Source organism: Wyeomyia smithii, chromosome 3 (assembly GCF_029784165.1).
Source record: "Wyeomyia smithii strain HCP4-BCI-WySm-NY-G18 chromosome 3, ASM2978416v1, whole genome shotgun sequence".
Classification (NCBI taxonomy): Eukaryota; Metazoa; Arthropoda; class Insecta; order Diptera; family Culicidae; genus Wyeomyia; species Wyeomyia smithii.
In genome coordinates this window covers 89,484,192-89,498,831 of record NC_073696.1, presented here as the reverse complement: position 1 = coordinate 89,498,831, position 14,640 = coordinate 89,484,192, and the positions used below count along the sequence as shown (strand labels likewise).

The 14,640-nt window shown below is 39.3% G+C and overlaps 4 protein-coding genes across 5 annotated transcripts; 2 read left to right on the top strand and 2 right to left on the bottom strand.

Moving 5' to 3' along the window:
* Nucleotides 1-5,768: 5,768 nt before the first annotated feature.
* LOC129727927 (glyoxylate reductase/hydroxypyruvate reductase-like) lies at nt 5,769-7,121 on the top strand. Its single transcript, XM_055686211.1, has 3 exons — nt 5,769-5,982; nt 6,057-6,823; nt 6,889-7,121. Exons 1-3 carry the CDS (start codon nt 5,831-5,833, stop codon nt 7,005-7,007), a joined length of 1,038 nt encoding a protein of 345 aa, XP_055542186.1. The 5' UTR covers nt 5,769-5,830; the 3' UTR covers nt 7,008-7,121.
* Nucleotides 7,025-7,926, bottom strand: LOC129727928 (28S ribosomal protein S7, mitochondrial). Its single transcript, XM_055686212.1, has 2 exons — nt 7,785-7,926; nt 7,025-7,726 (listed from the first exon to the last, which is right to left on the bottom strand). The coding sequence occupies exons 1-2, from the start codon at nt 7,817-7,819 to the stop codon at nt 7,081-7,083; spliced, it is 681 nt and encodes a 226-aa protein (XP_055542187.1). The 5' UTR covers nt 7,820-7,926; the 3' UTR covers nt 7,025-7,080.
* A 1,631-nt stretch (nt 7,927-9,557) lies between these two features.
* LOC129732041 (uncharacterized) lies at nt 9,558-11,234 on the bottom strand. 2 transcript variants are annotated; one of them, XM_055692506.1, is made up of 3 exons: nt 10,775-11,234; nt 10,395-10,716; nt 9,558-9,794 (listed from the first exon to the last, which is right to left on the bottom strand). In XM_055692506.1, the coding sequence occupies exons 1-2, from the start codon at nt 11,118-11,120 to the stop codon at nt 10,415-10,417; spliced, it is 648 nt and encodes a 215-aa protein (XP_055548481.1). In that variant the 5' UTR covers nt 11,121-11,234; the 3' UTR covers nt 9,558-9,794; nt 10,395-10,414. The 2 variants fall into 2 exon arrangements, with proteins under 2 accessions (XP_055548481.1, XP_055548483.1); XM_055692508.1 differs by lacking the exon at nt 9,558-9,794 and having other exon boundaries at nt 10,362-10,716.
* On the top strand, nt 11,034-13,907 carry LOC129732040 (transducin beta-like protein 3). The gene is made up of 2 exons (XM_055692505.1): nt 11,034-11,453; nt 11,513-13,907. Exons 1-2 carry the CDS (start codon nt 11,371-11,373, stop codon nt 13,893-13,895), a joined length of 2,466 nt encoding a protein of 821 aa, XP_055548480.1. The 5' UTR covers nt 11,034-11,370; the 3' UTR covers nt 13,896-13,907.
* The last annotated feature ends 733 nt before the right edge of the window (nt 13,908-14,640 follow it).

Genomic DNA, 14,640 nt, shown 5'->3' with positions numbered 1-14,640 from the left:
GTAACAGCCGCACTCTGACCAAAATGAACAGCTGTGGGCGCCGACGTTGGCCAGCATTTCCCCGTCCCAGATAAACATTTCATAAACAACGGTTTCAAAGTGTTGTGTCAGTGATGGTTTGCGGCCGTATCCAGGTGTGGAAAGCTCCCACTAGAGAAATGTTAAAATTCACGCCACGTGCTACGAGGCCGATGTTCTGGAGAAGGTTGTGACCCCGGTACTTCAGAACCTCTACGTCCTTCAACAGGACGGTGCACCGGTCCACACGGCGAATATCGTCCACGCGCGGTGTCGGGTGAATTTGATGAGACTTTGTGGTTTCCCAGCCCTGGATCTTAATTCCCAAGACTTATGTATAGTCGTACTTGCGGGCCAAGCAGAGCAAAAATGAATGGACTAATTAAAAAAGCTTTTTTCCAAGATCTGAGACAAGAAGTCGGTGGACCAGGTGCGTGCCGCGTGCGATTTTTTGAAAAACATCGCAAGCGCGTCATACAGCGCAGAGGGGGAATGTCCCTATCTAAAATGTCGTAAAGATTCTTAATAAACACTTCTTCAATAAAAATTGATTCAGGAATGAATAACTTGTATTATCATTTTTTTTAACACGTTTTAAAAGTGTATTCGAACCTATTGAACACCCTGTAAAATAAATGAGATTGAGGAATCAATGGTGATTCTTTAGTCTCGTGTCCAGTAACTCCTATTCCTACCTCCTGCTCCTTCCGGGAGCTAATTCGAGCGTTTGACATCCCTGTCATGGGCGGCACGAAACAGCGTCTGTTCTCCATGTTAGAAGCTAAAAGTTAGAGTTCTAAACACCAAAGTCAAAAGTCCTAGTGGTATTCGGAACCTATAACAGTGGTAACACGTTAATCTAAGCGCCTACTTTCTGTGGTATAAATTTCACTGTGTTTCGTGCAGTGAGTCAGAAATTATTCAAGATGGAAGCCGAGGAGAGAAAAAATTTTCACACCCAAGTTTATAATCCAACGGGGTCCGCAATAAAAATCGCAAAAACGTTGAATGGATGGATTTCGGACTTCCTGTTCAAAAATTTGCTTAAATGGACAAATTTGCAAAAAAAACTGATGATTTAGCAAGGGATATGCAGCTGCGGAGCAAAGACCACAGTGTTCGTGACGAATAAGACAATGGACTCGAAGCTGTACAAGGAAGAATGCCTTAAAAATAAATGCTAGATCCTATGCGTACGCCGATTGTCAGACTAACGGAGCAATCCGCTGCTGGTGACAAACGCTATCTGAAAGCACGGCTGCGTGATCACAAAACTATACGGTACGAACTTTCCTTGCTTTCCTGCATGATCAGCCAATAACGGTATGCATTCGAGGAATCACCAAAATTAGTGCATCGGTGATGCTGGCAGTTGAAGGACTACCAACTGACTTAAACCTGCTACGTGAAATTTTCCTGGACGTACATGAAGAACTGGGAAGATCACGCGATGACGCTTTAGCAGACCTGCAGTCTCATCGGACATCGTTATCCAGTGAACGAACACACCGCCTACAACAACTAAGAGAAAGCACCGACAAATTTTACAAACCGAGTTTTCGGAAATAACGACCCCTTTCGATGAGAAAGAAGAAGACTTACAGGTAACACTCACCAACCCTCAAACATCGTCAACCACCATATCCCCAAAAAATTCTTCACCAACACAAAATGCGACTGAAATTTTGGTTTATTGTCAAAATTTCAATCGCATGAAAGGCCCAGCCAAAATGAAACAAATTTACAACAATCTTTTAGGCTCATCCTTTTCAGTCATATTGGCGACTGAAACAAACTGGGATGAAAGTGTCAAATTTTTGGAAATATGTTCAATGTATTCAGGAATGACAGGAATCTTCAAGAATCCGAAAAGAAGTCAGGCGGAGGAGTCCTCATAGCGGTCTCTGTGAATTTTAATTCAGAAACTGTTGCTGCACCTAAATTCAAAGAATTCGAGCACATTTGAATAAAATCGCACATAGCAGGTGAAACACACGTATTCGCCTCTGTGTACTTTCCCCCACATAACGCTAATAAAATTACGTATGAAAAGTTTTTTAATTGCGCAGAAAGAATTTTATCTGAACTACCTCCTGACGTGAAAGTTCACATCTATTGGGACTTCAATCAAAACACCGCTGACTTCATCTTGGACCCTGAAAACGAAAGCATCCTACTCCCAGTCGTTGGAGATAACATCACTTTGCACTTCATGTTTGACGAAATTGCTAAACTAGGTTTGAACCAGATTAACCATGTAAGAAACCGTGGAAATTGCTATTTGGACCTACTCTTAACGAATATCCATGAAGATTTCTGTGTGACCGAATCAGTTAACCCACTGTGGAAAAACGAAAATTTTCACACAGCAATTGAATATTCTTTATTTCTACATGAATATCAAAGACCCAACGACTGTGAGTATGAGGAAGTCCTTGATTTCAAACTCGCGAACTATGCAAATATTAAAAACAAATTAAACTGTGTCCATTGGCAACAAATTTTTAGAGATGAAGGAAACGTCGAATCATCTGTTAGCGTCTTTTACAAAATTCTGTACAACATCATCTCTCAAGAGATTCCATTGAAGAAAAAACGACGCCACGCTAACACTAAACATCCAGTCTGGTTTAACAAACAAATAAAAAATTTAAAAAACCGCAAACAAAAAGCCCACAAAATTTTCAAAAAACACAATAGCAGTGAAAATCTAGCAATTTACTTGGAAATATGTGATCAACTGAATTTTGCAATCAGTCATGCATTTGAAGAATTCAATGCAAAAACTGAACTAGAAATTAAGTCTTGTCCAAAGAACTTCTTCAATTACGTCAAAACAAAACTAAAATCAGACAATTTTCCATCAATAATGCAACTCGATGAACATGTTGGTGATAACTCGGAGAAAAATTGCAATCTCTTTGCAAAATTTTTCCAGGAAATCTATACCACATTTTCCGAAGAAAATCGCGACCGCGATTATTTTGCAATTTATCCAGAATATCCAAGAAACATTGGTGTCAACCAACTTCAGGTACAGGATGTTTTGCAGGGTCTGAGAAATTTAGACCCTTCCAAAGGACCTGGACCTGACGGAATACCTCCAGCACTCATGAAAAATCTTTCGAAGGAACTTACATCTCCTTTGTTCTGGCTGTTCAATATGTCGTTGGGAACTGGAGTCTTCCCAAATATATGGAAAAGCTCATTTTTAGCGCCTATTTTAAAATCTGGGCGTAAATCTGACATACGTAATTATCGTGGAATCGCTATTATCTCTTGCATACCTAAACTCTTTGAGGCAATTGTCAATGAAAAGATATTTGCTCAAGTCAAAAATCGAATAACTGACAAACAACACGGCTTCTTCAAAGGCCGCTCTACATCCACAAATTTACTTGAATTCGTAGATTACTCATTGAATGCAATGGATAATGGGAACCGTGTTAAAGCTCTTTATACAAACTTTAGCAAAGCATTTGATCGTATTGACATACCAATGCTACTTTTTAAACTGCAAAAAATTGGAATTGAGTCTGGTCTCCTGAAGTGGCTTGAATCATATTTAACAAACAGGCAACAAATAATAAAATTTAATGGAAAAAAGTCAAATCCCATTCAAGTTACTTCAGGTGTTCCCCAAGGCTCCCACTTAGGACCACTTTTTTTTATTTTGTACGTAAACGACATTTCCTTCATCCTCAAAAATATTAAAGTTCTAATATATGCCGACGACATGAAGCTGTTTTTGGAAATAAAAAGTCAAGAAGACATCAATGTATTTCAGAATGAAATCCACACATTTTACATCTGGTGTAAGAAAAGCCTACTTGAATTAAATGTAAAAAAATGCAATGTAATATCCTTTAGCAGTAAACTAACAACGCCCAAAATCGTAATTGCATTAGGGGATCAGAATGTGAAGAAATGTGATAAAGTTTGGGATTTAGGAATAATCTTAGATTCTAAACTTAATTTCATCGACCACTATAACACTATCATACACAAGGCAAACAACATGTTCATCAAACGCTTCTGCTACAATTTTCAAGACCCGTACACTATCAAAACTTTGTATATTGCCTATGTGAGGTCAATACTGGAATACTGTAGCATTGTGTGGTCTCCTCGTCCTGGCGTACATGAAGAAAGAATAGAATCAGTACAAAAGCAATTTCTACTATATGCTCTTCGTAAGCTAGGTTGGACCGCACATCGTCTTCCGTCATATGAAGCACGCTGCATGTTGATTGACATTCAAACATTAAAAGAACGGCGAGAGTACGCGATGGCTTCATTTGTAAACGATATCGTTTCGCAGAACGTTGACTTAGCAGTACTACTTTCTAAATTGAACTTTTATGCACCCATTCGACAACTTCGACACCGTAGTTTATTTGCTCTTAACCATTATCGTACGGAATACGCAAAAAATGGACCTATAAATAGTATGATGAATTCTTATAATCAACACTGCGAAGCCATTGACTTTACGATGTCCCGGTATAAACTAAAACAGTATTTCAAGTCCTTGAGGCTGAGGACACAAAATTAATTTGTTTTATGTTCGTGTATAGTTTAGAAATTATTGTAACCAGTCTACATATATGATTGACGAAATAAATAAATAAATAAATAAATCGCGTATAATCATTTGTCGAAGCCCATGAGGGTCCCGTGAAGCTTTGACCAGATTTGATGAGTTGCCACTACAGCCGGAAGTCATCCAGTGGCACCGCGATAATAGCGTAGATTTCATCGATAAAAACAAAAATCCACCAAACTGCCCGCAGTTCCGGTCCATCGGGAGATTTTGGGCATTAATGAAACGGAAGCTCAGAAAAAGTGGAAAAAACGGTTCGGGACGCGACTCAGATGACCAAAATATGGAAATAATGTGCCAAGGATGTTGAATCCGAAAGTGTGCAGCGTTTGATAGGAGGAATAAAGAAGAAAGTGCGAATTTGCATTAGAAACCAAGAGAAATGATTTATATTGATATTTTTTTTCTTAAAGTACAGTGAATTACCTTTGTTTTGATGTATTAACCTTATTGGTACGACAATCCATCAACGAGATACAGATGATTTTATTATTCCGGATTCTAAATGGACATATCTTTAGCAACAAATGATCAAGAACTTTTTGGCAGATCCTCCAAAAGTCCCGTGAGAATAGAGTCTCTACACACCATCTATTCATCGTTTTTGAAGCCGTATATGTTATAAATGATCGGAAAGAGCTATGGAAAATCATAGACGAGAACGGCGTTCGCGGGAAGCTGATTCGACTTATTAAGGCTTCAATGGATGGGAACTAGTGCTATGTGAGAATTTCGGGTGATGGTCTTTTTCACATGCAGGGTACAGTTTTCAATCGATCCAGCCATTGACTGGTTCCCGTTTTAATAGAGTCTCCATTGACTGGTTCCCGTTTGAACAGTTTATATTGGTTCCCAAATCTTCTCCGCCAGACCAGTAAAATATACAGTGACTATGGTTAGACTAAGTGGAGCAAGACTTGGTAAGTATTGGATACTCGCGATATTGGAGAAACGCGAACAGGGACCAAGTTGATTGGAGGAATTTTGTTTAAAATCTCACAGAACTAAGTTCGACTGTACTTTTTCTCACCGAACACAGTCTAACGGAGATGTAATAATAATAGTATAAATTTAATCATAACTATTGCGCGCGCACTATATACATTTTAGTAACACGGGATGCAAACTTTTAACCAGCAGTGTGCGCCTTTGCCATAAAACACTAAATAACACGACTATATTAGCAATCCACTTAGTAGCGATTCTGAAATGCGCCTGAACTTAAACCGTTTAGTAAAACAAATAGGCACAATGCTAGAGGCAGCGGTGAACGAGTACAGTTTTCCTGCAAACTACCGGCCGAAACTCCTGGTGACCAGCAGTGACGTACCGGTAAGCTACATAGATTTGCTCAGACGCAAGTGAGTTGACCTTGAAATGTGACCCGGTGCCTAGTGGCAGTTTCAGATAGGTACTAACAATGAACTCCTCGTAGATGCGATGTCTCCGTGTGTGATGGAACTACTCGAGAAGAAATATTACGTGCGAGTCCGGGAGCTGAAGGAATATTGTGGCTGACAGCCGACAGACTAGATGGCGAAGTGCTGGACCTAGCGGGTCCTCAGCTGAAGGTGGTTTCCACTATGACGTCTGGCATGGATTATGTGGATGCAGCAGCGTTCAGACAGCGCAAAGTCGCACTAGGGAATACTCCACAAGTGGTAAACGACCCAGTTGCGGATATTGCGATAGGTTTGATGATTGCTGCAGCCAGGCGGTTTCATGAAGGTCGAATAAAGATATTGAATTCTGCGTGGGAACAGCGACCACAGTGGATGCTAGGTCAAGATGTTCCCGGTTCGACGGTGGGAATAGTGGGGTTTGGTGGTATTGGACAAACAATTGCCAAAAGATTGAACGGATTTGATGTTGGTCGATTGTTATACACCGGACCTAGAATCAAGTCAGAAGCCGAACGGTTCAAAGCACAGTTTGTCACGTTCAACGAACTGCTTAAAGAAAGTGATTTCGTTTTTATCGCGTGTCCTATGACTAATGAAACAAAAGCCATATTTAACAAAGAAGCGTTCAGTATAATGAAGCAATCGAGTGTTCTAATCAATGTGGCTCGCGGTGGAATTGTCGATCAACCAGCGCTAGTAGAAGCACTAAAAAATGGTGACATTTTTGCAGCAGGACTGGATGTCATGACTCCAGAGCCATTGTCTCCCACTGATCCAATTATGGATTTACCAAATTGCAGTAAGGAAAAACACCTAATAATACTTAAGTACCCTTAAATATATATTCTATTGGTTTATTTTCAGTTACCGTTCCGCATCTGGGAACTGCTACTAGAAAAAGTCTCGAGGAAATGTTCTGTATAACCGCCCGTAACGTGTTGGCTGTTCTGGCAGAACAAAAACCTGTTGCTTCTTTCATTTAATGTTTTAAAATCATTGATAAATTTTACAAACTATTACTTTTATTTGCCTTTTAAAAATAAAAACCAACCTTTTCTAACTCCACCGATAATGAGCATAAGCACGATTTGCTTCGCACTGGCGATGCAGTTCTTGCTTGCGCTTAATCACCTTGCCCTGATTAGCGGCAGCATCGAGCACCTCCCAGGCCATTTTTTCCGGAAAGTGAACAGTCCGCTCCTTCTCCCGGCAAGCTTCTAGAAGCCACTTCATAGCAAGGAAATAGGATCGCTTCTCGGTTATCGGCACCGGTACCTGATAGCGTACACCTCCACGTTTAATAGGCGTCAGCTGAAGCAAAGGCCGACTATTTTCCACAGCCTTTTGTAGCATCACTCTAGGATTTAACTCGATTTTTGCTCGTTCCTCGTCACTCTCAGCCAAATGGTACCGTTCCAACTGTAATCGTTTGATGTTTTCAAATCCTTTCTCCACCAAGTCCCGGGCCAGACGTTTCTGGCCTTGTTTCATTACATAATTAGTGAACTTGCTGACCAGATCGTCGTGGAAAACCGAGCATGTATCGTTATTCCGTGCGGCTTTTATTGGCACGTGTGCAACTCTTTCGATTTCACCACTTTCTTTGAGTGCGTTTATAGTTTCCTTCTTAAACACAGGTTCGACAAACTGAGGCCCATACTGGGACATGGTAACCCTCGGGATATGACATGCTAGCGGTATCCTGTAACGATACGCACCCTGCATATCATGAACTGAGAAAGTAAAAACACTACACTTACCGCAACTGCACATTTGGAAGAATTCTTCGCAACATTTTGTTCAATTTACTGACTTATTCAACGTAGTTTTTGTTCATTGCAATTTTTCTGAGAACAATCGGCGCATAAAAAGAACCTCGCTGACAGTTCAAGTGGAAAACATCAATAAATAGAAACGTACTAGAATAATACAGTGAAGGCGTTCTAGGATTTATGGCTTGTAGATTGCACAAGCGACAAGTTCATTCAAATAATATGTTGTTGAGTGCGTTTTCAGTTTCAAAATCCCGTAAACGTGAAAATCAAAAGATAAATATTCCAGTGATTTCGTAACTTTATTAGCAACCCGAAAGTAAAAGGTTTTGTCACATCTATGAATCGATGTATCCATTTATAAACGTGTACGCACGAAGGAACTAGAATATCGATCACATCGATTAAAAACAATACCAAACCCATGATCTAATCAGAATTGAAACATGTTTTAAAAGAGCTAGGTTAGCTAAATTTTGATACAGGAACAAAACAAACGGGTGTTGAAATAGATACGAAGTCAAACAGCAATACTTGTTAGGTTTTTCAAATAAGTCTTCAGAGCTGACTTGTAGATATATTTTACTATGAAATGTAATATATTAGAGTTGAAAAGGTAAAATGTGACGTTGCGATACCACCGATCAGTGCTGATAAAAGTCATTTTCCCCAGCAAAATTCTTCGAAAACTACAGCCAATCGTTTTCAATTTTCACTTCCAATGACCGCAGCACTCTTTCAGATACACTAGATTTTCGTCATAGTAACGTGCTGTTATACTCAGATGAAATAGATCGCGCGCATCGTTCACGGTTACGGAATAAAATTTGACGACAAATCCAACCAAATGATCTTCACTTCAAAGCGAAAAAGAAAAAAAAAAGTCCACTCAATCAAAATAAACCTCACCGAAACACTTTTTCACTGACACTGACCGATGCATTGACAATCTTTGTTAAGTGATAAACTGATTTTGTTGTCTTGCTTTCATCGCATGAAATATAATGAGGTGTTTTGACAGTTCACTTCCATGCAAAAAGCGGGAAAGGAGAACTCTGAAAGGATTGTAAAAAAATAACGTTTATGGATGCTTTTTTTCACTTTCACTCAAGAGTGTCAACAAATATCAACCCTGCCACCGATACTAACACAGAATCGATCCTTCTACTTCCGATACTCGGATATTTGGTATCGATGTTTTACCAGCAATACTTCATCAATATCGATAAACACCTCTCAGTATCGAAAAGACTCAACAACCCTGTAAAGAAGAACGAACGAAGCAAAAAACTTGCTGTTTCCTGTGCCATTTTGATGCATCGTATGCATGCATGCCATCTCATCGGCAATGCCAATTTAACAGATATATAGATTTACCTACGGGAACGATCCTTTTCTACGGTCATGCAGATCCGAAGGTAAAATTTACAGAGCCATGCAAGCGACTCTTTTCGAAAACAGGATCAATTATTAAGGAAAAGCGTAATCGACTTTCGACTAAGTTTCTGCAGAAGCTGGTGTTTCTAGATTCAGTAAATTTATAGATCATTTTACAAACTGACAGGTGTCACGTGTCAACAGTAGAATAGTCGATGATGTTGCTTTCAATAGCGTTATGTCAGCGGTTTCGAGCTTTCTGTCAAAATTTCATTCATAGATTGAGTTCAGAAACGTCTCGTAAAATGGTCTATATAAATAGTTTAATTGAAATAAAAGTTTTATCTTGAGGAATAAACAATAAAAAAGAATTATGACTTATATTTTGAATGAACTGGTACTGGTATCGCACAACGATACATTTAGGTTATCGATACGTTAGCCTCGATACTATCGGAATATCCGTACTTGCTCTCGATACAGGTATCGATCTTAAGTATCGATGTTTAATGGTATTGCAACAGGGGGCTCTTGTGGCTGTCAAACTCCATACATTTTCCATCTACCACTCACTGATTCTGGTACCAGCGTTTCTGGTACCCACTTTTTGGTTGGTTTGCCCTAAAACAAGTGAAATAGAGTAAACGTCCCATTTTGTCGGTAGACTTATCCTCGAGTAAATGTCATTTTAGATGCGAAAAAACAAGAGCTCAACATTTTTTTTTAGTATAATGTGCAATTTCAATGAATAAGATAAGTTTTGTAAGCATTTGAAATGAAATATTACCGCCGTGTTGAATTTATGATTGGTAGGCAAAATGTTGACGTTTATAGGCCCCAGTATTGCAACGTCCTAACTGCCATTGTTTTATTAAAACGTGGAAATCCAGCAAACAATTATGTAGCCTTACAGCTTATTAGGCTGTTGTTACACAGCAGACAATTTAGTTGATTTACAGTCTAATAAGCTATTATCCAGTGAATTTCGGCAGAACTATAGCTTAACAAGCCGTTATCCAACAAAATTATTGACCAATTTTGGCTTAACTAAAGCTTAATAAACTGTTACTCAACAACATTGTTACTTGGATGAAGCACTAGTCAACATTTGTTAAATAAAAAGAGTTTCATAAAATATCGAAATTACTGTTTGTGTGGAATTCGGACATGTATTACACATCAAAATGATTCTTTCTAAACGCAGTGTGTCTGATTACTTACATATTTATCGCAGATCCGCATTAATCCTTTCCAAACACAACGTTAAATGCTTGGTCGTTGTAAATTTGTCCATATCGATGAACTAACTTGTACACCTCATCGTTACTGTGATTTTTGATAGGAAAATAAAACTTCAGCAGTGATCGTCCAAGCTCAGTGCGCGGTACGATTTCGTTCACGGGATATATTCGATTTTGTCGTTTGCCGTGAAAGTCCACGTAAGAAATTTTAACATTTTGAAAGCGATCATCAGCGTAGACGTATCCAACAAGATTATTCGTGAAATAACTAAACAATAATAGAGTCAAAGTAGTGGACAGGCCTGTAGAACGTAATGGTCGCTTAATGTTTCGTTACAAAACACAATATAAATATATTACCTATCGATCCACAGATTTGCGCTGTCACGACAGAACAAATCTCGCCGTACGCCAGTCCTATTGATATAGGAACAGTTATTGCTGTCGCTGCAACCGGGTACATTCGAAGTCGTTTAATTGAAGCAGTAAGCATTATTCCTGGAAAGTGATAGATGGTGTTCCATGATACATTCGGCTCACTGTCGGTTTTGAGCTCTGGCAGCGACCCTTCTGTTTGTAATGATTTTGTGGAGCAATTGCGCACTAGCCCCGATACAGCTGCTGCCGGTTGCAGTAAAAAGCGAGGAAACCTTTGCTTCACAACGCCAATCCGATGTACTGCACACAATCGGTTTAAGTGTAACATACTTTTTAACAGATTCACCTAATTAGTCACGATAAGTTGTGAACTTATTTTTCCCTGCAAATCTATAATTTGAAATTAAACTTTACACAAACGCGCGTGATGCAACGCAAAGAAGTACTAGAATGTTTATAGACCGCCTGGCTGTCATACTTCGGTTTCGGGTTTGATCGGAACAAAAAGTCGACATCGATACCAGCACGTGTATTTGTTTTGATTCGAGCCGAAACCGTAGTTTGTCGTGTGGAAGCGAATGCTATGTTGCTATCAGAATAAGTTCAACGTTTTTGTATTAAGTTTGTTGAATCTTTGCACAACCATGAAGTTAAAGGAAATGTGAGTATTTCATATGATTGCCAACATCTCTTATGAAAGGTAATGGTACATAATTTCAGATTCGAGGTGCAAAAGCACTATAAAGCATTCTACACCGGCGGAGCGGTTCAGTGGAGTGCAGACGGGCAAGAGATACTTTGCCAGAATTCCGGAGCTATAAGTTTGGTAACGGTTGCAGAAAGTGACGCCATCGAGGACACGATAACATTCAATGAAAACGAAGAGGATGTTATCAGTACTTTTGCGCTAAGTAAGAATAATCAGAACATAATATCTGCTCACCGCTCCAGTTTGTTAAAGCTTTGGGACAAGCAAAATAAAGAAGTTATTAAAATGTGGAAAGGACTACACCAGGGACCTATCACTAAACTAGTATTTAGCGAGGATGACTTGTTAGTTGCTAGTGGCGGATCAGATACGCTTGTTCGTGTTTGGAGCCCTAACGAGCAAGTCTGCAAAGGTACCCTTAGGGGATGCCAAGGCGTTATAAATTTGCTTGTGTTCCATCCCGATGTTGAGAGTAAAACTCTACTGGCAGCGGGCGATGATGTAAAAATCAATGCTTGGAATTATGAGACGAGAGAATTGACAAAAACATTTACTGGACACTTCTCCAAAGTCACGGCTGTTTCGTTCGCAGATGATCGAAAGTATATTGTATCTTCTGGTAGAGATAAAATATTAATTCTTTGGGATTATGAATCCCAAAAAGCTATTAAAACAATTCCAGTTTACGAGGCTCTGGAAAGCGTAGTTGTCTTACCGGTAGGAACTACCTTCCAAGGAAAAAAGCTGAAAAAGGAAAAGATTTACGCTGCATGTGCTGGCGAAGAAGGCATCATCAAAGTGTGGGAAATGACTGAAACTAGAATAGTGTATAAACAATCCAATAGTCTGGTGACAAGAGCAGTAGAAGATGGAGGATTGGCCATCACAAATTTGTTACTTAACTCAAACACCATGCAGTTAGCCATTGTTAGTGCAGATCACAATATAATTATACACGATTTAACATCGTTAGATTGCGTCAAACAACTTTCTGGATTCAGTGATGAAATTCTAGATTTGATCCTTTGTGGAAAGGATGGTCGCTATCTTGGAATGGCCACTAACAGCAACGACTTTAAAGTGTATGATACAACCACAATGAACTGTCAGCTCGTGAAAGGACATACAGAAATTGTATTGTCTCTTTCTGCAAACGATCAACACATCCTATCATCGTCAAAAGATAATTCTATTCGATTGTGGTCCTACGACGCAAACAAATTTTTGATTCAATGTGTTGCTATTGGCTTGAAGCATACCAATTCCGTAGGAAGTGTCGCTCTTAGTAAGCTATCTGGAAAGTTTTGCGTTAGTGTAAGTCAAGACAAATGCTTGAAACTGTGGAAAATACCTAAGGAATTCAATGATACACAAGACGACAAAGAAATAACTCGACTAAACTGTTTATTGACGGAACTTGCCCATGAAAAGGACATTAATAGTGTGAGTATATCGCCTAATGACGAATTTGTTGCTACAGGATCGCAAGATAAAACTGCAAAACTATGGGATGTTAAAACACTGAACTTGATTGGTGTCTTTCGAGGCCATCGTCGAGGAATTTGGGCTGTTCGGTTTTCACCGGTCGATCAAATACTCCTTACCAATGCTGCTGATTGTTGCATTAAGTTGTGGTCCTTGACCGACATGACTTGCCTCAAAACCCTCGAAGGGCATGAGAGTTCTGTTTTACGGGTAGAATTTCTTTCCAATGGTATGCAGCTGTTATCTGCAGGAGCTGATGGATTACTGAAGCTATGGTCCATCAAAACATCCGAGTGCGTCCAGACTATGGACAAACATGAAAGCCGAATCTGGGCAATATGTATTTCGGAAGATGAGTCTGAGTTTTACAGTGGTGGTTCGGATTCCCAGCTTATAAAATGGAAAGATGTTACGGACGAAAAACGCGAGAAAGAGCAAACCCAGCGGAACGAAATTCTCCTACAGGAACAAGAGTTGAGCAACTTAGTGAATGACAAAAAAATGCTAAAAGCCCTGCGGCTGTCGCTGAATCTGGACCGTCCTCTCATGACGCTAAAAATTATTACCGCCATCATAAAATCCCAGGAACAAGGTCTATCCACAACGGTACAAAAACTACGCGATGATCACAAGCAAACGTTATTGAAGCACGCCGTGGAGTGGAACACGAACAGCAAAAACTGCCGTCCAGCTCAACTAGTTTTAAACATTTTGCTGCAAGAAATGCTGTCAGGTAATTTCCATGCTGCTGAACTGAATAAGTATCTGGAAGCCGCTCTGCCTTACACCGAAAGGCATTTCAAACGCATGACCGAGTATGCAAAGGATTTGAAATTTATTGAGTATACATTACATTGTATGCAGCCACATGCAGTTGCCCAAGACAGCAATAAAAATCCGGAACCGTAGATACGATTAGAACTTTTGTTTAGATTAAATCTATCCGAATCATTCCTCGGGAAAACTTAGACTTTGTATAGTTTAGTGTTTTAAGCAGTAATAATTGTTAATAACAGGTTTAAATTTATCCAATCCTTTCACCAATCCTATTTGTACTGTCAACTGACGTTTGCTGTTGAATTAGATTCACAATGTTTGTAGAAATGACGGCATTCATTTATTCCTGCCGAACCTTCTAGCTAAATTGTATCCATGTCTTTCTGCAAATCATAAAACTAGCAGCTATAATCCAAACTGCTGGCGTATCGCGTTTGCGCATGCAGTGCATTGTGTATTCAATGATAAACCTTTTCAATTCTTTGCATAGAATGTACGTAAACGAGTTAGTTAAAATCGACAAATACCGCCTAACCTTTCTGATTTGGAATCGCATACAGCAGAGTAAATATTAACATTGGTTAATTAATTGTAAACCGCTTTGATATCACAATAATTTACTGCTGTAGCGAAGGTCTACCGTTGGCTTAAACAATTAGATCAAATATACAGGCATTGGCAATGAAAATGCAATCTGATAAACCCACTCCTGGGGTTTCATGAAGTGATAACAAAACGCTTGAATAATTACCTCAAACAAATGAATACAAGAAAAAATGGGATGATGGGAAGCTGAATCACGGGTGATTAATTTACGATGTATTTCATGTGAAATTTATGACGGAAAATTTTTGTCTAAATTATTTTCGCCGTCAAC